Below are 23552 nucleotides of genomic sequence, written 5' to 3'. Positions count from 1 at the left end.
GCTAGAGGGCGTAATATTCCTTACTCTCCTCTTCTTCGGCTGCTCCCTTTAGGGGTCGCTACAGAAGATCATCTGCCTCCATCTCTCTCTATCCCTAGCATCCTCCTCTGCATGTCCTCCTTGACTGCATCTATCAATCTTCTGTGTGATCTTCCCTCTGCGTGGCAACTCCATATTCAGTATCCTTTATTCAATATATCCACTCTTCCTCCTCTGCACCATATCAGCCTTGCCTCTCTGACTTTTTCTCCAAACTGCTTAAACTCAGCTGTCCCTCTGATACACTCGTCTAATCCTGTCCCATTTTGGTTAAATCCCAGTGAAAACCTTCAGAGCATCTTCAACTCTGCCTCCTCTCTACCAAAAATCATAGCAGTAAACCCTTGAAACCTTTCTATTTGCCCTTGCTGTTATCCTTCTGGGACAAATCATCCCTGATTGGTCTCCACCCTCCCTACACTCTCTTCTTCACTCTGGATGGTTGACACCAGGTATTTAAATTCTTGTATCTTCTCTATTAAATCTGTCTCCTTAGTGAGCATAACATTTATTACAATTTCTTTAAAAAAAAAAATCTAGATCTTTCCGAGCAATGTCAAACACACCATAGACTTTTTATGTAACTTCATTTATTAATACAATTTATTTATTTAACTTTAAAATGAACGATATTAACAAGCAACAGGTTTTTTCTGCAGCCATGCACAGTAGTGATCATAAAATTAAAAAAAAATATATACCTTTAATTAACTATATTTTCTATATCCCTTTTAACTTAATTACATTAAGAAAATCATCTGCACAGTGCTGCAGTCTCTTTTTCAGTTATCTACATGTTTGTCATTGTAATATTAGAGAATAGTAACAGTAGATAAATTGCAACATTTCACCTAAAAACCACAAACCAAAGTAAAATTCAACATGAGGTGGAATCCCAGTGCCGATTAAAGTTGTGACAGTAACACACACACAAAAAAAAAGAGCTGCTGTATGCATTTCTAGTGTCATACATTTATACTGAACATGTGAGATTTGCTGCGACTCAGCAAAAATCTGCAAAAGGCTATAAGAACTGCTTTAATGCATTGACAGTTAACTGTTAGTAGTTAATAGTTGCGCTGTGCTGTTGTTACACAGCTTTTTTTGTGAAAGCCATGCTTCAAACCAGTCGCCTCAGTCTGAGTCGCTGCTGCTGCTGCTGCTGGAGGACTGTGAAGACAGAAACAGGAAATTATACATCTGTTAATCGTTTTAAAACAGTTAAAATATAGATTTTAAATCATAAAAAATGCCTGATCTGCTTAAGCAATCTTCAACAGTGAACAAAGAAACACACGGTTTTAAAAGTCACCACCAACTGTTTGCTCTTTTCACTCAAAACTTAAAAATTAAACCATAAACTCTGACATTCTAAATTTAAACCCAGTCTCACCTTGCCATGTTTGTAGTGCTTATGTTTGTGTGCCTTTTTCATCTTCTTGTGCATCTTTTTGTTTGCTTTGTGCCCAACTAGCCCCATTCCCATTCCTGCAACTCCCCCGGCTAAAGCTCCAGACATGGGATTTAGCCCTCCATGATGAGGATGACAACCTTTGTGTTTGCCGCCTTTTGGGGAGTGTGGATATGGACCTGGGTGAACACCTGCAGGAGGAACAACTGGATATCCACCTGGAGCCATAGGATAAGGGTGAAGTCCAGGAGCTCCATAAGGCATTGCCCCTGGTGCACCGTATGGTCCCATGGCTGGATTCATAGGAGCTGGGAACTGGCCAGCAGAATATGGAGGTGGAGGCTGGGGGAATGCTCCTGGAGGAGGGGCAGCAGGATAAGCAGGATTGTAGCCAGGAGGAAAGGCAGGATTTGGTGGGCCGACTGGAGGAGGAGGACCTGATACAAGTAAAAGCACACATCCATCTTACACACTGTATGCTTCAAACTCCTAAGCTATTAAGCAATTATAGACACACATAAAACATCATAATTAAATGGTAATCATGTTTGATGTCCTACCTTGATTTGGCCACATGGTTTATATATATATGTATATACACACACACTGACCTAACAGAAAAATCCTAGAGGAAAGACAAAGGAAATGCAGTTTAAAAATATTGGATTAAATTAAAATAACACTTAAATATATCACTCGGTATATCTTGATTGAATTCGTGATTCTACCCAAATTAAACAAACAGCAGTTAACATTTAACAGCTTCTTCATTTTTCCAGATCAAAACCAGATATTCACTTTACAAAGACAGAACAAAAGGGGAAAGCAGTCGGTGTTTACCCTCAACAACAATGAGAAATATCTGGTGGGTTTTTTTTTTTGGTTGGTTGTTGACAAAGAGACATCAGAGCCAGAGGCAGTTACTCACCTGATCACCTCTAGCTGTCACGGTTTCTCATTTCACAATTTGTGTTTGGTGTACACACGGATGCACAAAGTAAGCCATTTAATGCGAACACCTAAATAAAACTAAACCAAAGTAAACCCCTTCAATTGATCCTCCCTTTATGAAGGTCTTAATATCTGTCGTCTGTTTGTTTTTAAGTGTTTACCGTGGAAACTGTTACATTTTGTAGCACTTGTCAGTATAGAACAAGGCTCATCGCTGCTATAAACCTCAATACAACACACAACAAAGGCTTAAATGCCACATGTATACTCTTACAGAAGATGATCTGACAAAACATGAAGTCATAATTGCTCAACAGCTTGTAAATCCGCAACACTTTCTCCATGTTTCTCCACACAGCAAGTTCAGCACACTCAGTCAGTCGTTATTGTGAGTTTTAGCTGTTTGTCCCACACGTGTCACTTATAATAACTGCATCAAAATCTAAAGATTTCACAGGTTTTACCTTTGGAACTTACCTCGATTGCAGTGAAGTTTCAGGAATTCCGAAAGAGCAGTTTCGTGTTTGTCTTCCGCATCCAGCTCCCGGAAGGCTAAAGAAGCACATCAGGAAGCCACGCCCTTTGGGAGGGACCCTGCGCATTTTGTTTACGCAATGGCAATGGCCCATCACACATGGGAACGTGGCTAAAACAGAAAACAATCTGAGTGATCTTTTTTTAATGGGTGGAGTCAGGAGTTAAGGTGTGTGTCGTGACACACACACGCCTGACTTGACAGTTATTTTCACCTGTGACTCATGCCAACACATAAAACCCATGACATCATGGATCAGCACTTGGAAATTGTTCAACAATACACAGATTTCAAAAGGGTTCATACAATCTGTTTACAGCAGACACGATGGCCGCACTGAATTACATAGTTTAGTTTTAATGTCCAAGAACGGAGTTTTTTATGCTTGTTGTCTCCAATGACATCAACACAGACTCTGTGCAATTCATAAAAGTTTCACAATTAGCTAAAGCACATTGTAAGAAATAAACTATAAAACTGACGCTACATTAAATTAATCCATAAATAATGTGATTAGTTATTTGCTATAATCAGTGTAATATTTCAAATTATGATACTTCAAAAGGCCTTTTGCGCATTGGTATGACCTGGGTTGTGTCACTGGAATACCTGAGTAAATATTCAAACATATTACATACATCCAGTTTTTTCAGTACGTGGAGGATCTCTTGACGATTCATAATTTAAAGCCACCTGCAGATGGAGAGATTTGAGCATAACTGTAAATGTAAAATGGTACCTTTTTTTAAAGTTATGCTGTACATAAATAAAGCTGCCACAGAGGTGGCCACAGAGTCAGCTGATCATTCATTACTCAATCCAAGTGAGATGAGCTTCAGGGCATGATGGCTGGATATTGTCCTTCAGGATTAAGGAAGATAAACATCCTTCCACACCTTTCATGGCCTCCATGGAGGTCTTACTGGTGTTTCACTGCTAATCAGCCACAAAATGCAGTTTGGAGAATGTAGGAAAAGAAAAATATCTAGTCTAACTGCATTATTCACCACATGAACGTGAAATCAAAATAATTTTAGCTACCATTTTGTTATCACAAACAGCAGCAAGCGGGATGAAGCTCTTCGTTTCTGGGGTCGGTTTCCTCAAACTGTAGTTTTCCTGGCTCAAACGTCATGTTTTTGTTAACATACAATAAAGAAAAAAGCTTAATTTTAGAGAAAAAAAAGGTCATATAATAACGTCAGCAAATTCGTGCTAATTTAACCCTCAAAATCACAATAATCTATTTTATTTTCGGGCAGCTTTGAAATCAGCGGGCAATTAAAACGAGTAATTGAAGGTGTGTTTGCAGGTGTGCGGGAGCCTAGCTAAAACTCACAGGCTAGCAGGGTGCTATCCACAGTCCAGGTTAGGCACACACACACAAGAGGCGGCAGAGAGGCCAATAAAGTAGCATTTGGTTACCTGTTTGTTCAGATAAACGTGTCCTACACCGGTTTTGAGGCTAATTTTGGTGCTTTTTCTGTCTTTGGGGCACGGTTTTAAGGATGAATTCGCTAACAGCGGAGCTTGCTGATGTTTTTTTGGAGGACTCTGAAAATGATGTGACATTTCACGGCTTTTCCGACACTGAACTCAAAGATGAGGTAGGATTTTGTTTGGTTTTAGACCTTTAAACCTTCATATATACTGGGGTGACCAGAAAGCCAAGTACTAACTTGGAGTGGTTGTTTATGTGGGACACATTAGGCTGAGAGGTGGCTTAAATTGTTTATATACTACATTTAAAAAGAAAAAAGCACCAACTCTACAAGCTAATGTGTTTTATTTGAAGACGATTTTTACCACTTCTTCTGAGCATCAATTGATACTAACCTCCTTTTTATGATTTAATAAATCTGTATTCTCTTTTTCTTTTGTAATGATTCTTAAAGATGTAATCATGTGTGGGTTTTCTCTGGCAATAATTAGAATCGGCATGTATTTTGGTTGTTTCACGATAAAGTGTTACTAAATCCAGTAATTTTACTCTGCATTCAGACAGACAGACTACTTCTGTAAAGGGATTTGGCAAAAAGATCTGTTGTTCTGTGTTGATATTCAGCAGAATTGCAGTTTTGGAGATGAAGCTCAGCCTGACATTTTCCCCAAGGAGGAGGAAACTACATCTAAAGCATCTGCTACTTCTACAGTTAAGCCCTTCAGGCTGAGGGTGGCTCTGCGCTCAGCTCCCTCTACCCAGCAGTCTACCGACGATGAGGATTCAGAGGCGGAGGAGAGGACGACACACAAGAAAGGAGTGAAAAGGACAGGACAGCGCAATAGGACAAAGGAGGAGAGACACGTGAAATTCGAGGATGGCGAGGCAGCAGCAGCTCGGCCTGCTTCGACTGAGGACCATGGTTCTGATTCAGCAGATGATGCGTCTGACACTTTCCTGGCCAGGAGAGAGCAGAACATTAAAGCCAACAAAGCCATGGTAAATCAGACACGGCACCACATACCGAGTTTAAAATGTGACAAACTGATGTGAAAACAAACAAATTTGGTCTCAGTGAATAGTACAATAATACTTTCAAGTGCTGACCTTCTACAGTGACTCCTGTTGCTCATCTTTAACAGTTGGCTCAGCTGATGGCAGACCTACAGAAAATGCCAGGAGGTGCAGGGCTGCTGAAGAAACAAGCAGGAAAACAGAAGGCAAAAGACAGAAGCTCTGTGAGTGTCGTGGAAAATGTAGGAATTTTCAGCAGATCTCTGAATTTTTGAATTTCCTTATGGATCGTATCACTCCTGCAGCATCCGCCGCGATCTGCTGCGACTGGAGGAGAGTCCAGGAGAAACCCAGAGCGGGCATCTCGCAGGCTGACAAGGTCCATGTCGGGAACGGAGGATCCTTTGGCCGCTGAGGAGGCAGAAGTGGAGCTCAGCTTGGAGGAGGAGCTGCTGGAGGTCAGTTCTGTCACTTATCAGCAGCCAGTTAAAGTCTACAAGGCCTTTGGAGCATTTGTTCAATATAGTGCAGTAATGTACATATTTACATGTGATTTATTTATTGGTTTAGCTTTGAAATAGATGGCAGTCAAGAAAATCTAATAAACATTAGTGTTCTGAACCGTGCGTATGCTTTCCTCAACCAACACTATACAAACATTTAGTGAACCAGAGTGATAAGGAGTGTGGCAGTGAGTGAAAGCCATCATTTTATTCTGCTCTATTCTCTAATCTGTTTCTTGTCAGTATCCATTTAAAACTTGAAGCTAAGTGGATTATTCTTCTCATCATCTGTTTCAGGTACGCCAAGCTCCACGGCGTCGTGGCGTCGCACGAGGTAATCGAAGCAAACCTCACGTTATTCGTCCGGTAGAAGAAATCACAGAAGATGATCTCGAGTTGGTCGCAGACAACATGACCGAGAAAGTCTACAACAGTGTCACAGTGAGTTCACTGCTGCTGTTATTCAAACCCCGTTAGCACTCAGTGTTTCCAGGCGATCAGGATACATGGTTGGATGAGGACTTCTGAGATAAACACTCTTTTTGGGGTTTTTTTTTTTTCAAATTCTGTACACATTGCCTTCACATAGTAATAAACCTATTCTTTAGGCTTTCGTGGCAAGCCTGTCTGTGTCCTACGGTCAAGAGAACATCTGACAGTTATATTTAAACTCCTTTTTATGAGTGTACATTTGTGACCTCCACCTTCTGCTTGGTGCTCTTAAGTGGGGTTCATGATGGTGCGCTTGCCTTTATCTTTGGCTATGTAAAGTGAAGTATTTTCTATATGCAGCCTGTGTTTTTGTACATAGCCTGAAAGAGATGACGCTTTCTGTAGGTCAAGTGTTGACTGAAAAGGTAAAGGAGCGACAAAACCATGCCATTCCCTTTAAACTGAATTTAGGCTTCTGCTCTGTAGAGGCTACAACGAAGCCTGCACAAGCAGCCAACACTGTTCCCATGTTTATGCCTGTGCAGCTGTGTTTCCATGACGTGTAGTTACATTTGTAGAGAGGTGCACAGCAGGTGATGGCGCAGGTTACACAGAAGGGTTTGAGGTTACGGTTCACCTAAGGTGTTGATTTACCAGAGGCAGATAAATCGACTTTAGCCTGGTGGCTAGGTAACCTAGCTTGGTATGCTTTTTTTTTTTTTTCATTTTCTTTTTTTCCTTCTTCTCCACCTAATAATGATAACACTGCAGACTGCATAAACACCCAAGAACTGAGGGTTGTTCTATGAAGCAAGATTAACGGCTTAGTCAGCTATCTCAAGCTTAGAGTTTTATGTACCATGAAAGTGTACTTGGTTAAATCACCAGGGTTGGGAGCAGATTATTTATGTTCATTAAAGAATCTTAATCACTATTGTATCACATCAGATAATGTGTCTGGAATAAGCAACACTCGTAGGGATCGTTTTGTGAAGAAGAGTCATGTGACCTGTGAAATGAACCTTTTATCTGAGTGTGCACAGAACCTGAAGCGGAGAGACAACCGATAAAGATAAACCACCGTCCTGAGCTCAGACTGGTGTTTTTAGGGTTTTTTTCGAGCCAGAAACCTGGCTGTGCTGAATGGTGTTCATAATAAATCCGTATGATCAGAAAGCAAGTCTAGCTCCACATGTAGATTAGCAGTTTAATCAAAAATGCATTTACACAATCTAAAATTTGGAGAATGTTGAGGCTGGTTAGGGAATGTTGTAAAGCTACCTTTTATCATTAGTTTTATGTATTTTATATATTTTCAGGGTTCCACGTGTCATCAGTGCCGTCAGAAAACTGTTGACACAAAGACGTGCTGTCGCAGTGAGAACTGCCGTGGGATTCAGGGTCAGTTCTGCGGGCCGTGTCTGAGGAACCGATATGGAGAGGATGTCAAAAAAGCGCTGCTTGATCCGGTCAGACTGATGATACCCCAACACTGAACTGTGCAAAAGCAAAAAAAAAACTGTTCATCTTACACACACACACACTTAATTATTAAAGTTTTGTATAGAGATATTAGGACACGGGTCATGTATAAAATTATAACAAAAATGAAACCTGTAGAAACATTGACCTCTCATCATACCCGTAGATTCGGGTTTTAAAACCTTCATTTTCTCTCCAGGACTGGAAATGCCCTCCCTGTCGAGGCATTTGCAACTGCAGCTTCTGTCGTCAGCGTGAGGGCCGTTGCCCAACCGGCATCCTCTTCCCCCTGGCTCAATATCACGGCTTCTCTGACGTCCACTCCTACCTCACCAGGTGACTTTGCAAGACTGTATTTTATATATAAATGGTGTTCCTTTTTTACCCAGATGGTTTGGAAAGTAGTGCCACATTGAGTCATTCAGTCAAGGGATTTTATGATGGCCTTAATAAGTCCTATCAAAGCCTTTTCCCCCTATTGCTAGTACAACTTAATGAGTAACCTAAAACCTCTCTTTACAGCCTCCGCAACAAACTCAAGACTGAGGTGGATGATGTAGAGATGTAATTTTAACACTAGAGGGAGCCAGTGTTCAAAGGTTTTATTGTGCAATGTTTTACTTTCTCTGAAAATAAAGATTGGCATTTTAACGTTTTTGACATTACATTCTTCAACTTATTTGGACAAAAAAGGGAAAATAATTTGCCTCAAGCTGGACCTTAGAGTGCTTAAAGCATGTGCAGACCAACTAGCAGAGGTTTTCACCATCTTCAACCTCTCACTACTACAGTCTGTAGTACCATCGTGCTTTAAGTCAGCCATCGTTCCAGTACCCAAGAAGAACAGGATGAGCTGCTTAAATGACTATCTATAATATATCCCTGCCCACAATTGCCAAATGGTTTGAGAAACTTAGCATGTCACACATTAAGGCTGTTATTCCTGCAGACCTCGACCCATAATACGAGGCAAACAGGTCAACAGAGGATGCCATAATAACAGCTCTTCACACAACCCCTCACATCTGGACAGTAGTAACACTTATGTGGGAATGCTGTTTGTGGACTTCAGCTCCACCTTCAGTACAGTTCAACCCTGCAAACTGGTTAAAAAAAGCTAAGCAACTTAGGACTCAGTGACTCACTGTGCACCTGGATATTGGACTTCCTGAGCAACAGACCCCAGAACACAGAGAGCACACCACCTCCATCTGCATTCTGAATGTAGGCGTTCCACAGGGCCGTGTCCTCAGTCCCCTCTTATACTCTTAACCATGACTGTTCTTCAATTCACACCAATAACACCATTATAAAATTTTCTGATGACATGACCATTATAGGACTGATCAAGTACAATGATGATTCAGCCTACAGAGATGACGACAACCTACATGTGATCACAGCCAAGACTAAGGAGATGGTAATCGACTTCAGGAGGACAAAGCGATCTGACCACTCCACCCTCTACATTGATGGAGAGGAGGTAGAAAGCTTTAAGTTCCTCGGGGTCCAAATCTCGGCCGACCTTACCTGGTCCACAAACGTTTCCCACCAGGTAGGAAAACCACAACAAAGGCTATATGTTCTTAGGAAGTTGTATCAGGCCCAATTACCACAAAAACCGCTAATCAACTTCTACCGCTCCACCATTGAGAGCCTTCTGACCTACTGCTGTACACTCTGGTTTAACTGCTGTACTGTGGAGGACAAGCGAAAACTGCAGCGGGTGGTGAGAGTGGTAGAGCAGGCAATTGGCACTTCACTAACTCCACTCAGAGACATTTATACTGGCAGACCTCAGCAGAGAGCCAGCATCATCATCATCAAGGACCCCTCACAGCCTGGATACTGACCACCTCTTGTTTTGTTCTTTTATTCTATATTCTCTTATTCTTATCTACATATTTACATAAAAATGCTTTGTGATGACAGATATCGAAGCATGATGGCGCAAGTGTGCTGGGGTTACTCTCAGTGCTCGATAACTCTGTATCCTTACACTGCACTGATTAGTGTTTTTGGCTCTGATGTCATGTGCACGTGCTGTGGATCAACCGGTGATCCATGGACAGGAAGTCTGGACTGGCTCTCCGTTTAAAAGGTCATCGTTTCTGAGTTTTACTTTAACAGGCAGTGCAGAAACTGGTTTTAGCCGGTGGTGAGCAGACTTGTCCAGCTCTAACAGAAGAAACACTGCATGAGTAGTGTTGCAGATCAAGTGCAATTCATCAGCCACACCCGTTAACTGTGCAGGACTCCTCTGATGATCGTCTAGGCAGAATGAATAGATTCAGAAATATACTGCAGGAATTAGTTTCTGAACCATTGAAAAATGCGGTCGTTTTTCACAAGTTTTAACCTTTACTGTTAAAATTTTAACTTTTGAATACTTGTTTTATTTAAGCAATTTAGCAAGAGCATCAGATAATAAGAATATCATAATTAAATCACCTAAATTTGATCTTAACCTCACTGATCTACTCTTGGTTGATGCTGATTTCTGATATCTGTCTTGAGATGAAAGGTAGAGTAAAAAAGAAGTGCGTCATGGTCACAGCTGCAGTCCTCTCCGGGTCTCGCCTGATGAAGTTCAAATGGGGAAGTAGTGACTCGGTACAAAGTCCCCCAAATTCTGTCAGACAGCCAACACAGCAGAAATGAGCTAAGACAAAGCCAAAAACTGCAATTCTTTCAGTGTTTAGGCAGTTAATCTTCTCGTGCTCCTATTTTTGACTGAACTCCAATCTTCAGAGGAAGAACCGCCCCCCAAAACTTTCTTTTATTCATTTTCTCACATGCATGACTTGTTTACTTTGTGAGACACATCTATCGACACACATACTTACAGCTACGCCCCCTCCAGTCTGCTAGCTGTGCATTCTCCTGCACTGAGAAAACAGGTGGGCTGCAGAGGGAGAGATATTTTAGTGCTACAAATGAAAACACTGCAAGCAGCGAGTAAGGAAATTCTGTACGATGTCAGCACAACTGATTTACAAAGACATGAAAAAGTCTTTTCACTCTACGTTTTTCTATTTTAATCATCTATGGCTCTAAGAAAAGAACAAATATGTAAATATTAATGACAACACTGACCCCATTTTCATTACTGGACTTTATTAGAATGACACTAATAAAATTAGTAAAATGTGTAAAAGGTTGGTTCAAACCTTTGTGTACAGCAAAGATCAGAGATTTGGGAACACTGCAGTAAAATGTATTTTGGCTGAATTGTGACATGGATCATTTATTTGCATTTGTTCAAAGAAAAAGTACCACGTAATTTCTAACATCCAGTTCTTAATTGTTGAACGAGACAACTCGTTTCTTCTCACTGTACTGAGAACAGTCTTTAAACCAAATGTGCAACAAAGTAGTCTGAAGCAGCTTGATTTTCAGTTTCTCACTTTACATCACACAAAAGCCACAGTGGAAAAAAACAACAACCACATATCAGCAGTACAAAATCCTCCTTGTAATAAAATAAAAATGGATTGAAATGACATGACAATTAATACTTTTTAAATAACACGTAGAAAAGATTTCTCTTTGTAAACAGACCAAAGGTATGACTTAATACGGAATGCTATTTACGATTCCATTTGGTTATTTAGAATTATTCTGACATAATAAAATATAGAAATTTTAACCTGCGTCTATGATATGCTGGAAGAAAAGCAGTGCCAAAAGACGACAACGTGCATCTCAAACCTATTATAAAAGCAGTTTGTAGTGTTGCATATTTAAGATATAGTATATTAAAATATATTAAGATCTTGGTGTAATTTTTGATCCCCTCTTTTCCAGCACACCCGTTCACATTGAAATTACATTAGTGACGTTAGTTAAGACTCAAATGAAGTAAGACTCCGTGCACCTTATTACAGTAGCTAATCATGCACTTACCAAGTCAGACTGTGACACTGACTGTTGCTAATTATTTCTTCCACACACTTTTGTTAAGAAATCATGTGAAGAAGAAAATCTTCACACACACAATAGAAAATGTTGTTCTGCTCTAGAAAATCTGTCACATTTGATTGTTTATTTAACTCAACATGGAAGCTATGTTTTTCCCCAAACAGATGACTCGTGACTGCAAAGCAGTATAAAAAATTATTTCCCATTTATGATTGGAAAAGCGAACTCAAGCCATTTCAGTTCACAGGCTCCAGCCACATTTCACTCCATCCACACTTCTGCCCTGCCGGCTCTCTGCCATCTGGCTGTGATAGACCCGTGAGTCCACAGTGGGCTAATGGTCGGAGAACCCTGGCATGGGAAAGGGCCTGGCAAAAGCTTCAACACGGTGGCGCAGATCTGCGATGCGAGCCACCGTTTCTGGGTCCTGAAGAAGGAAGTTCTTGAAGTCCTGGAGCTTTCCTGCAAACAACAACAGAAAAGAGAAATGCTCAGATGTTTATTCTTAGCTTCCTCTGTTTCACTACCACTGGGCATTTTGTCTTCTCTCATGCAGCAATTTTAAAGACCGTGCACTATATTTGACTTTATAAATTCACTAATGCTATTACAGTTAATAATGAACAGTTTCAAACTGTGCTTTGGTAAAAAAGAGTTTAAACATGTTTTAGGCATCCACTGAGCTACAGATTAATCTGCCCCCCTCCTCACAGCAGGCTCACCTGTCTTTTTCTTGACATCCAAGGCAATCTTGAAACCCTCATCCATGAACTCGACAACTTGCACAAAGTCAGCTTCTTTGAACTGTCTCGAGGTCAGGGCTGGAGCACCTGACAGAGAAGAACACATCACTTAAGCTTGAAATACACTTCCCATTGTTCTTTTCCAGTTTAGATCTTTTAATTCCTGTTCTTGTGTTTTCCCCCTAATTTTGCTTTATAGTCTTTAAAAAAAATAGCATAGAGTGGGAGCTTCTTAAAAGGTCAGTAAATAACCTATACAGGCTTGAGATGTGTCAAAACTACAACCGATCACCACATCAGATCCAGAAATTTCATTGCACTGTTGTGTCTGTATCGTTCTATTCTGTCTGGTGTTGCACTGTCTTTGCACATTGCGCTTTATGTAGTCCTGTGTTGATTGTCTGTTATATGTCATATGCAGCACCATGGCCTTGGAGGAACGTTGTCTCGTTTCACTGTGTACTGTACCACTGCACATGGTTGGAATGACGATAAAGCCACTTGACTTGAGATGGGGGAGATTTAAATTAAGATTTCAAATGAATATACAGGGAAGCACGTGGTTTCTAATCCTTAATAAGTATGACCACCTCCTGGTGTGTGTCCAGCAAACACAGTGTGATGTGAAGCTGTTTCTCACCAAGTCTGAGGCCACCAGGCGTCAGGGCGCTCTTGTCTCCGGGGCAGGTATTCTTATTGGCGGTGATTGACGCAAGCTCGAGCACCCTCTCAGCTCGAGCACCATCAATACCCTTAGGTCGCAGGTCCACGAGGACCAGGTGGTTGTCGGTCCCACCTGGAACAGCCAGTTTTCAATAAATAGGAGGAAAATAAGTCACCCGTACATTACACGAGATTAAGGGAAAAAATACGCTAGGAATGTGTTTTACTGGTACGATCTTCCACTCTTACCAGTTATTTGGCTAAAAATATTTACTAAGGGATTAAAGAAAGGTGTATGTACACACTGCAGAGTATATAAACTGAAGGCTATACATCAAAACAAACAAATATCATTTTTGGATTTGTGCTTTTTTTCTTGTTGTGTAATTTACATTTTGTTACAGGACATTTTAGATGAATTTTCAGTGTTAAATGCTCCGTGCTGAGTAAAGAAGTGCATGCTAGATTACCTGATACCAGAGTGTAGCCTTTGCTGAGAAGAGCTGCAGCCATAGCCTTGGCATTCTTTAGCACCTGGTCAATATACTCCTTAAACAGGGGAGACTGTGCCTGGACACACAGAACCAAAAGTGTACAGTAAGTTAGCCTTTACATTTGGCTCTGTAATACCCTACTCCAGGGGTAGACAACTCCAGGTCTCGATGGCCGATGTCCTGCAGGTTTTAGATCTCACCCTGAGTCAACACACCTGAATGATATGATTAATTCATTACCAGGCCTCTGGAGAACTTCAGGACATGTTGAGGAGGAAATTTGGCCATTTGAATCAGCTGTGTTGGATCAAGGACACATCTAAAACCTGCAGGACACCGGCCCTCGAGGCCTGAGTTGTCTACCCCTGCACTATTCCCTTTACTGACTGAAGTTTATGCAACATGTTCTTACGCTCCTCAGCTTTAAGTCTTGAAAACAAAACACCAACAGATCCAAGTTTGCAGTTCGGTATTTGTGTGTTGTGCAGACCTGTCTGAGTGCCACTGCTACACCAGCAATGGCATGGTTATGAGGTCCACCCTGCAGGGAGGGGAAGACAGAAAAGTTGACCCTGTCCTCGAGGTCGTACATGATTTCCTTTCCCTTTTTGTCAACTGAGCGAACACCCTTCCGATAGAAGATGAGACCAGCCCTGGACAGAACAGAATCTTTTACTGATGAAGCAATTTTACAATTTTTACTCAGCAATTTGATTTTTGTTCCCACCCGTGTCTCTTACAGTTTGACCTTACCTTGCTCCACGGAGGGACTTGTGCGTGGTGGAGGTGACCAGGTCAGCATGTTCAAAGGGCGAGGGGATGGCTTTGGCTGCCACCAGGCCACTAATATGAGCCATGTCAGCAAGCAGGTAGGCATTGATGTTGGTGCACAGCTGGAAGAAAAAGAGGCAGGATGAGGGAACAGTTATAAAATTAAGACCAACATGTATACACATGTGGCAGGAAAGTTCCATTGTTCTGTGGTTTACAAAAGCGTTTAATTAGCCCTAAAAGGTGAGGTGAAAATACATTCTCTTTTCCATCTGCATTAGATTCAGATGGTTTTTGGCCCTTCTTATACATTTGTCCTCTATTTTAAGGTGACAGAGGACCAAGCTGTCACCTCAAAAAAGCTGATTAAGTTTTAAATACAAACACAAAGCTGATCCATCCTTTTGATACAGGATAACAAGAAGAAGAAAAGTGAAGCACACAACAGAACAGAAAAAGACGGGGTGAACACGGGGTGAACTGAGAATGCAGAGAGTTCTCCGTGCACCTTCTTGATGCAGGCATAGTCAATGAGCCGGGCATAGGCACTGGTGCCAGCGATGATGAGCTTGGGCCGGAACAGCTTGGCCGTCATCTCCATCTGGTCGTAGTCTATAAGTCCTGTTGCAGTCTGCAGTAAAGAAGGCAGATAGAGGAAATGGCCTTGGCCGGTCAATGATTACGTTTCAGAAAACACAGTTTGCAAGGACAGCACTGAACCCGTTATAAACATCTTACTGTAACATACTGAAAACTGGACTTTCTTAGTATTTGCTGGCTTATTGACTTTTGGAAGACTTCTCACACTGACATTGATAAGACATAAAAAAAATACATCAGTATATCCCAGCTAATCATTCGACACTGGTATAAACGGGTGTCAGTAGATATCAGTAGAAAGCTTTTCTACTTACATTTAGCTTGTAAGGCATTGACTCAAAGTAGATTGAGGTTGCAGAGATTCTTTTCACATCAGACATGTAGCCGTGAGTCAGACTGGAGTAAAACAAACAAACAAACAAACAATATATACATAAAGAATAAAACAGAAAAATCAGATTTATGAATTTAAAAAAAAAAAAAAAAAAGAGGGGGGGGGGGGGGGGGGGTACAGCAAAAATACAGCAACAGTGAATACTAACTGTCCACCATCAGGCAGGTCCAGGCCCATGATACGATCGTGGGGATTGAGTACAGCGGTGTAACTGGCAAAGTTGGCAGGAGAGCCAGAGTACGGTTGGACGTTGACGCCCCACTGAGCTGGATCCAGGTCAAAGGCCTCCAGAGCTCGCTTCTGACAGAGCAGCTCAATTTGGTCAACCACTTCTGCTCCACCATAATACCTGAGGGTGGAGATGGAAACATGAACTACTGTGAATAACCTGCTAATTTCAGCTTTTTGTTAGAATTTAAACCTACAGTGATTAATTGTTTGGCCACAACGCACAATAGTTCCTTTTAGGCCAATGTGGCGAACTGTTGTTTATGTGCATTCCCAGCAAACACAGCAAATAAATATCATTCAAATCTGATGTAAATCCAGCGTTCAGTCTTATGTGTTTTTGTTACAGTCAGCTCCCGATGAAAACTGCTTATACACCCGACAACAATCTCCAGCTACTTGCTGTCTATTTGTCTGTTGCTTGAGATTCAGCAGGTAGAACATATTGGGGGGAAAAAATAAACACTATGACAGGTATACATTATGGTAAAATATTTCCTCCATAGCGTAGACTGATCGGTATAAGCAAAGCCTTTAAGTACAGCACTAATTCTGCACTATCATTTGCAGTCATTACTTATCTGAAGGAAATAACAGAAAATTCATTAACTGAAAATAATATCAATCATGTTAATAAACAGAGGTGTAGCTGAATAAAAACCTACCTTTTTCCTGGGTAGCCTTCAGAGTATTTGTTGTTAAGACAGGAGCCGAGAGCTTCCAGAGCAGCGCGGCTGCAGAAATTCTGCAATGAAAACACACACAAGCGAACACTCAGATTAATGGCACGAGTGGACAGATGGGACAACGACAGCAAATTAAAGTCTGCGAAGTGATGGTGGGAAATTTTTCCCTGATGAAAAGCAATCAGTGTAATACTGTCTCTCTGTGTTAGCCCTACGACAGACTGGCAGAGCTCTGTCCAGGCTGTCTCTCACATCCTACGGTAGCTCAGATTGGCTCCGCCTCTCCACAAGTCTGAACTGAACAAGAGGAAGAAAACGGATGGGTGGATATTATTATATTAATATCTGCAGAAAAAGGTTTTTGTTTAGTTTTTTTTAATCAAATCATCCATTTTTTCTTCACCTCCCATGGAAGTATAGCTCAGATTATTTTGGTTTGTTTTCCTGGGAGTTTCTATTCATGGGTCAACGTGTGTTATTAAAACTACAAGACCCAGATTTACCTGCAAACATGCTCATCCAGTTCTGACATTCTCACACAGACTTTCATACATCTCCTCCTACATGTACTCACTTGACAAGTTAACACTGTGTCCTTGTGCCCCACTGTACAGCCAAAACAAACAGCACCAAACAGAACAAGTTGCTGCGCTCAGACTTAATTGGATTCCATCTTTTTCAGGCCTAACTGAAATAGTGAAAGCTTTACCAAATTCAGAGGTCCAAAACAGCCCTAAATATGACAGATTTGGTTGTCTAAAATAAAAAAAATGTATGTGTGGCTACTGCAGGCACAATGTGAGCTCCAATTTAAACAAAAATGCTGATAAAGTAATCTACTCTGCACAGAAACTTGATAAAACTGTTGTCAGTGGATGATATGAACAGCACCTCCCTTGTCACTGGTAGAACAAAAGATAAAAGCAGGGCCGATTCAAATAAACTGTGCTTGGTGTGAAATGAAAAATGTTACTATTCAAAAGAACAGACAAGGTTTTATCTTCCGTTTCTTCTTCGCCACAGTAGTTGCAGCCCTGGCTGTGTAACATGTCTCTCTTGTATATCGTCACACTGGTCAGTAACAGGATCTGACATAAAATGAACACAGATAAATAAAGTCTGAATTCTGCCTCTCTGAATGGGGTGGTGGTCGTGGTGTGTTGTTATTCAAATGCTTCACCTGGAAGCTAACAGCTTTCTACTGCATCCGTCTGTCACGCCAACTGCTGTGCATATATTGTGTGTACACATGTGGAAAACTGTACGTCTTCTCATCGGAGGAATGTCTGTCTGAGCTGTACTGTGATGTGACTTGCAGAGTGAGCTGGGGAGGAGGCAGAATGAAGATATCAGCTTTATCTCACACTACAGTGGTCAGGCTTTGTGTTGAGAGGGGGCTGACATACTCCACTGAACTGTGGCGAAGAAGGAACAGGAGGAGAGAGAAGGAACAGCAGAAGATAAAACCTCGTCTGCTCTTCTGAATAGTAAAATGTTTTGTTTTCCAGCCTTGGAATGAAAACAAAGAGCTGCCCAAATCTTTCTGATAACTGAGCTAGTCTCGCTTACAACAAGCAGAGTTTCTTATAAGTGTTTTTACTATTAAAGAAGTCAAGTTTGAATGACTTCCAGCTTACTGTGGGCAGTTCCTCAGTGAGTGAATAATGAATTAACAGGAAGCTGGATATGAATTTATTCCTAACAAAACCATTTCTGCATTAACATAAAAGGTGTGTGCCGACTTATTCTGACTTTCAATATATGTTTATATTCATGTTAATCCACTTATTGTGCAGCCTATTCCATCCCCACTAGGGCAGGGCAATATGGCCAAAAATATTTATCACGATATATTTTTGAAAATTTACAATAACGATATAACTGACGATATAATCGACACTAGACAAAATACTTTACAACTCCACAAGTTTATTAGTGCAAAAAACCCCATCAATGTATTTTCACTTAAACAAGCAGATGGTTTTTTTATGTGCATTAAAGTTATATAAAAATTTAACAGTGCAAATGCAAATTCCTTGCTGACAGTTTAGCCAAAAGTAATTTCCAGTGGAAATTGGATGACATATCCTCAGCATAACCATGTATAATATCCACAAAAGGTTATACACATACGGTAATATTATGTTGAAGCACAGTACGTATCACTCCACGAGGCTCCTGACTACGGTAGCCACAGTGCTCCGACAATCAAGCGGTGCGGCTTCGTAGCTTAGCAAAGTCGTACTAAAACATTTTTGACAGATTTTTGAGTGCCGTGTACCACATAAAATCAGTTCGGTAATAACGGCGGCCCACTTGCATGCTCTACCAAAAATTGTGCTTTGGTGTGTATCTGACGGACAAACACCAAACCAGTTCCACACCACTGAAGTTGCAGCATTTTTACAAACCAATTGTGCTTCATCCGTTTCATTCAATGATCCGCTTTCGCCCTTCTCATTCTCCGTCGCCGCCATGCTTTTTCCACCATGTGCGTATGAAAACAAAGGCACTGCGCATGCACGTTTTACCCATATTCTATCGCGATATTTCCTTTTCTTATCGTTGCCCAACGTTATACCGGTATTATCGTGAATGGCATGATATGGCCCAGACCTAATCCCCACTATAATTTGTTAACTAAATATACACTAAAAGAAAAAAAAAAAAAAGGCTTATACAAAAGCACTTAAATTTACATTTCTAAGATCTAGTACCTCAGATGCAATGAGCTCCAAACCACGGCACTGCCTGTCCTTCTCCTTCTGCAGCAGATTCCACATCTCGGGGTCATCCTGAGCCAGGCTCTCCTGACCCGTCCAAGGACGATCTTCATCCGCTGCACGGGTGGCAGCGTGAGACTGGTGGGCACGTGCACTGAGACAAACAGGGACTCGCTGGCACAGCGGCTGTGGGTGGAAGACGAGTTGGGAATATGAGGAAAGAAAATACAGAAAGGAAAAGGTTTGATTTAGAGTTTGTCAGCTTTACACAGATATCGCAGTTACAGTAGAAATGTTTTCTAAAACTGTGTCATTGCACCAAACTGGGTCATGAGTTGCCAGAGTGTGAGATTGTGTCCATCATCCTGCAGCTAACAGATGGTTGTATTGGATTTCCAGGTACAACTATTGTATATTTCCCACCTAATCATGTCGTTCTCTTTGTAGTCTGCTGAAAGCTTATCATCTCAAAGTTGAGAAATCAAATTAGTTTGACTTGGTAGCCACAGATCATGGTGCAGTTAAAGTCCCTGTCATCTCCTAAAGTTGCTGAATTTTCATGGACATTTGTCAGTTTTTGGTCACCATGCTGCTGCTAGCTGTCCTATTACAAAGAACATCAATTCTCTAGTCTTTATTTGATCATTTCATATATTTAAAGTGTGATTCTAATTTGTCCTGTACAAATTAGGAGACATTTGCCTCCTTTCAACTACTGCGCTTCCCTTACACTCTAATGCAGCCTGGTATAATTAGAAGCTGGCGTGTTTTCGTGATATCAATAATCAGCATGGTTGTTCAATTATGCCTCTATCAGCACTTCTATAAACTGGGACCGACTTTTACAGCCTCAGTGTACCAGAAGGAGGCATACAGAGAACAGATTCAGCACTTCCTGCTTATCTAATCTGGACTGACCATGCTTCATCATGTGAGATGTTGCAGAATTAAGTCATTTGTGATTACTTGCGTTGCATTTTTGTTTTCAGTCTTCATGTATGTCAGGTGTGGGGAATGGCCCATCGAGCATTTCCTGATTTTTAAAGTGCTTATGATGTCATGTCTGACATCATCAGGTTAAACCAAGAGGAGGGGTTTCTTTTACCATAAGTTTGTTTTAGGATAAAAAGGATTTGTTGAATGTTTTTACTTGTATAGAGCCATCTAGTTGTATAAATGTGTCAATCAGAAGAGTGGGGAGCTTTATGTAGCTCTCAGTCATTTGAGTTTTAGATTCCCCAGCTCAAGCTACTGGTACTGGCTAGACCAGTGGTCAGCAACCCCTGTATTTGATTAGTGTTAGTTTTTTTGTTTTTTTAAGTTCAAAATTGGAAGGTTATTGTGATCTTGAAATATTATAATAAAATTATATTTTATTAATTTTCGTCGCTCAAAATAAGCGTCACACTTCACATCAGAAAGCCACTCTCATTCAGAATCACAAATGGAGTGATACTAAGAACCTTCCAAGATGTTCCTTTACTCCAATGTCCTGTTATATTTTATGAAGCAAAGAGCAGATTAATTTTAGGATTTAAATCCTCGGAAAAACTTTAAAATGCTTAAATCACAAAATTAATTTCCCTGACAGAAAGACGTCGTCGTCGTGGACAAATCTCAACGCTATCCTCTGAAAAAGTCAAGTGTAGCAAAAAAAAAGTACACACAGAAATATTTTTCAATTTGAAATCACATGCCCTGACCACAAGACAAACCCTGTCCTGTGAGTCCATTAAAACTTTAATCAAGATGCACACCAAAATAATTAAATTCAACAAGAACAGCGTGAGTGCATGTGAACCACTCAGTTTCATGAAAAACGTCAAAAACACCAACAGCAGCGACTTTTAAAACCAGCTCTGAAAACATGAGATTTAGACTCAAACTTTCTGAGAAACTACATGAAAGTTCGGGAAAATGTTGAGTCAGCTTTGTTATGCATTCAGTATGTGATTCAGTTTTTCAGCATACCCAATCAACTTTGGAAATGTGGAAGTCTAGTACACTGTCCTCACTGTTCAATGACCCGATTTTAATTTGAATATATGATAAATTTGCACTGGAACGTTACAAAGACAATCTTTAAGAAATTAAGACAAAAACCTGATTTCTTGTTCATAAAAGGAGCCAAAATCTACATGAAAAGCTTATTTTCCCCATGTTGGATTATGGTAGTGTGATTTATAAGCATGCCTCTGCCTCCACTCTTAAGCCCTTGGATACAGTTTACTATTCTGCAGTCAGGTTTATTACTGCTGATTTTTATAGCGCTCATCACTGCATCTTTTACGGGGGAGGAAAAACAAACAAACAGCCCAACCAGATAAAATAACAACAGATGATATAGATAGCTGTATGTTATTGTCAACACATTATTAGGACGTTTTAAACCACGCCTGTATCTGGGGCATCCCAAACTTGTTCATATCAATGTAATTCACTGGAAGTCCGTACTAAGCTTGGAAAAATCTTTTTTCCTGTTCATTAAAAATCTGGGACTCTTGATAAAATAATTAATCATTTATAAAATGTTACTCAGCACTAAACTTTTGGTGAATTTATAATGATATTTTTAAACCATTTAGCTTCTTTTTTAATCTACACCAAATATCTGGATCCTGTCTCCTTATTAATTTACATTTGTATATGTTTTTTTTTTTATCTGATCTTTTTTATCCTGATTATGTTACAGTTTAGCATGTTTAGTTTGTATCCTCTTTTCTTATTTTAAATACCAAGCTTGTGATAACATTTTTGTAAAGTATTTATGACAGCAGTAAATACTGATGAGGATAAAGAGTCAAACAGCTGCTGGTGTGACTGAAACAATGACTTTTACTTTTCAAGGTGGACAAAACACCCACGTGTGTTACATAATTACCCCCGTGTAGAACATTTGGTGTTAGTGCTTTCTTGGTGCTCTCACCAAAACCTATGAGGCCCATTTAGCACTTTGAACATTATTTGGACCAAAACCAGCTTCTTCAAGTGTTGAATATTATCATCCGTTAACCTGTGCTTGCATTATCTGCAAACTGTTATCGGGATCAGGGCTCGACTTCACTCGACTTTATTAAAGCCCCTGTCAGCATGAAAGCCACTCATTAACCAGCTAAAAATACCTACAGCTTTTTCCCTTTTGGATAAAGTGGTGTAACACTAACAGACAAAGTTACCAAACCTACAGTGTGCCCCTCAACTTCTTCAAGTAGGCCAAAACAACACCTTACAAAAGTAGGTCACCAGGGTTTATATTTATGACTTTCCAAGCATACTGAACTAGCTTTGAATATACTGGGTTATTTTCAAAGCTTGTTGATATGAATATAATACTACAAAATAAATTAAACAAAGTGCGGCTTTAAAATTAATTATTCAGCATCTTTTTTCATGATCAAAACCTAATTTGTTTTTATATTTATTGCATATATTATTTAAACTCTTATTCCATTTCAAAGGCAGACGATACACGGTTCAACACCACTGCATGCATTCTTCCCTTCTGATCATCTATCAAGCTGTGCGGATGACACAAAAACACACATGTATGTCCACGCATCAACAACTCTAAGCATGAAAACACATCCCTGCCGCACACGCTCTCACTGAATATCATATCTTTAAATATGGTTCATGTGCCCCCTTATTAAAAACCATACACTTTAAATCCCTGTAGTTTGTTGCAGTTTGTCAACATGATGAAACTGAGCAGTCGCTGTTGCATCATCACGTGGACCCAGTTGCGTTCACCGAACTTAACCACTGGCAGCTAGCTTCCCGGTGGCGAGCAAACAAGCCTCGAGTTTGAAATGAAATGCATAAAGGACAGAAAGCAAACAGCTAGCGGTTTGTTGCATTCGCTAAATATAAACTGCACACTTGAGCTGCAGTAAGAAACATAACCCCACCAAGCCTGTGAATTGGTAAAGAGTAAACTCTGTCGTTAGCAAACAGCCAACCACGCAGAAATACGAGCTTAGTAACCCAACCGAAAACAACACCGGGGGCAAAACAGCGTAGAAATAGATTTAACGGCACAGTTACCCGTGTGAGCTGTCTCAGAGCGAATAGCAGCATGTTTCCAGGTGTAAGACCAGACGAAGAAGCAGCGCACACACAGCTGGTACGGTCGAAAAGGCTGTTTGAGAGACGGTTGGTTACGCTCGTCCTACCGAAGGGGTCGATGGGAAGTGTAGGCACATTGTTTTGAGGACGACACATAAACTAGCGACGTCCCTGCAGCGCTCACTCTGCTGTTTCTTTGCTTGCACACACTCTGTCCGTTTCAGGTTAGGTTTCTCTTATTCAGCGTTACATTTTGAAAATATCTATGTCTGCTAAATATAGCGGAGCATGTGTGACTTCTTTAATGGTGGCATGGAAGTCCAGCTCTTAAAGGCATAAAAACACTGCTCAAAAAATAATAATAAAGGGAACACTTAAACAACACAATGTAACTCCAAGTCAATCACACTTCTGTGAAATCAAACCTTCCACTTAGGAAGCAACACTGATTGAAAA

At 40.6% G+C, this 23552-nt stretch overlaps 3 protein-coding genes across 6 annotated transcripts; 1 reads left to right on the top strand and 2 right to left on the bottom strand.

Moving 5' to 3' along the window:
* Positions 1-609: 609 nt before the first annotated feature.
* On the bottom strand, positions 610-3013 carry prr13 (proline rich 13). The gene is made up of 4 exons (XM_085457701.1): positions 2879-3013; positions 2011-2075; positions 1433-1887; positions 610-1209 (listed from the first exon to the last, which is right to left on the bottom strand). Exons 2-4 carry the CDS (start codon positions 2024-2026, stop codon positions 1174-1176), a joined length of 507 nt encoding a protein of 168 aa, XP_085313827.1. The 5' UTR covers positions 2027-2075; positions 2879-3013; the 3' UTR covers positions 610-1173.
* Positions 3014-3990: 977 nt separating this feature from the next.
* Positions 3991-9357, top strand: LOC146710299 (cell division cycle-associated protein 7-like). 4 transcript variants are annotated; one of them, XM_085457697.1, is made up of 9 exons: positions 3991-4304; positions 4444-4543; positions 5002-5376; positions 5520-5615; positions 5697-5849; positions 6192-6335; positions 7646-7795; positions 8008-8144; positions 8331-8390. In XM_085457697.1, exons 2-9 carry the CDS (start codon positions 4445-4447, stop codon positions 8374-8376), a joined length of 1200 nt encoding a protein of 399 aa, XP_085313823.1. In that variant the 5' UTR covers positions 3991-4304; position 4444; the 3' UTR covers positions 8377-8390. The 4 variants fall into 4 exon arrangements, with proteins under 4 accessions (XP_085313823.1, XP_085313826.1, XP_085313825.1 ...); XM_085457700.1 differs by lacking the exon at positions 8331-8390 and adding an exon at positions 9176-9357 and having other exon boundaries at positions 3991-4543; XM_085457699.1 differs by lacking the exon at positions 8331-8390 and adding an exon at positions 9149-9357 and having other exon boundaries at positions 3991-4543.
* A 1548-nt stretch (positions 9358-10905) lies between these two features.
* Positions 10906-23267, bottom strand: LOC146710298 (serine hydroxymethyltransferase, mitochondrial-like). The gene is made up of 12 exons (XM_085457696.1): positions 23076-23267; positions 19026-19217; positions 16288-16367; positions 15543-15743; positions 15315-15396; positions 14909-15031; positions 14383-14522; positions 14120-14282; positions 13606-13705; positions 13113-13268; positions 12452-12559; positions 10906-12191 (listed from the first exon to the last, which is right to left on the bottom strand). Exons 1-12 carry the CDS (start codon positions 23250-23252, stop codon positions 12064-12066), a joined length of 1650 nt encoding a protein of 549 aa, XP_085313822.1. The 5' UTR covers positions 23253-23267; the 3' UTR covers positions 10906-12063.
* Positions 23268-23552: the final 285 nt, after the last annotated feature.

The sequence above is a fragment of the Copadichromis virginalis genome, linkage group LG5 (assembly GCF_057382275.1).
Source record: "Copadichromis virginalis isolate Kocher_CV1m ecotype Utaka linkage group LG5, C_Virginalis_male_GT1.1, whole genome shotgun sequence".
Classification (NCBI taxonomy): domain Eukaryota; kingdom Metazoa; phylum Chordata; class Actinopteri; order Cichliformes; family Cichlidae; genus Copadichromis; species Copadichromis virginalis.
The sequence above is the reverse complement of the archived record's forward strand: the minus strand, read 5'-3'. Positions and strand labels throughout refer to the sequence as shown.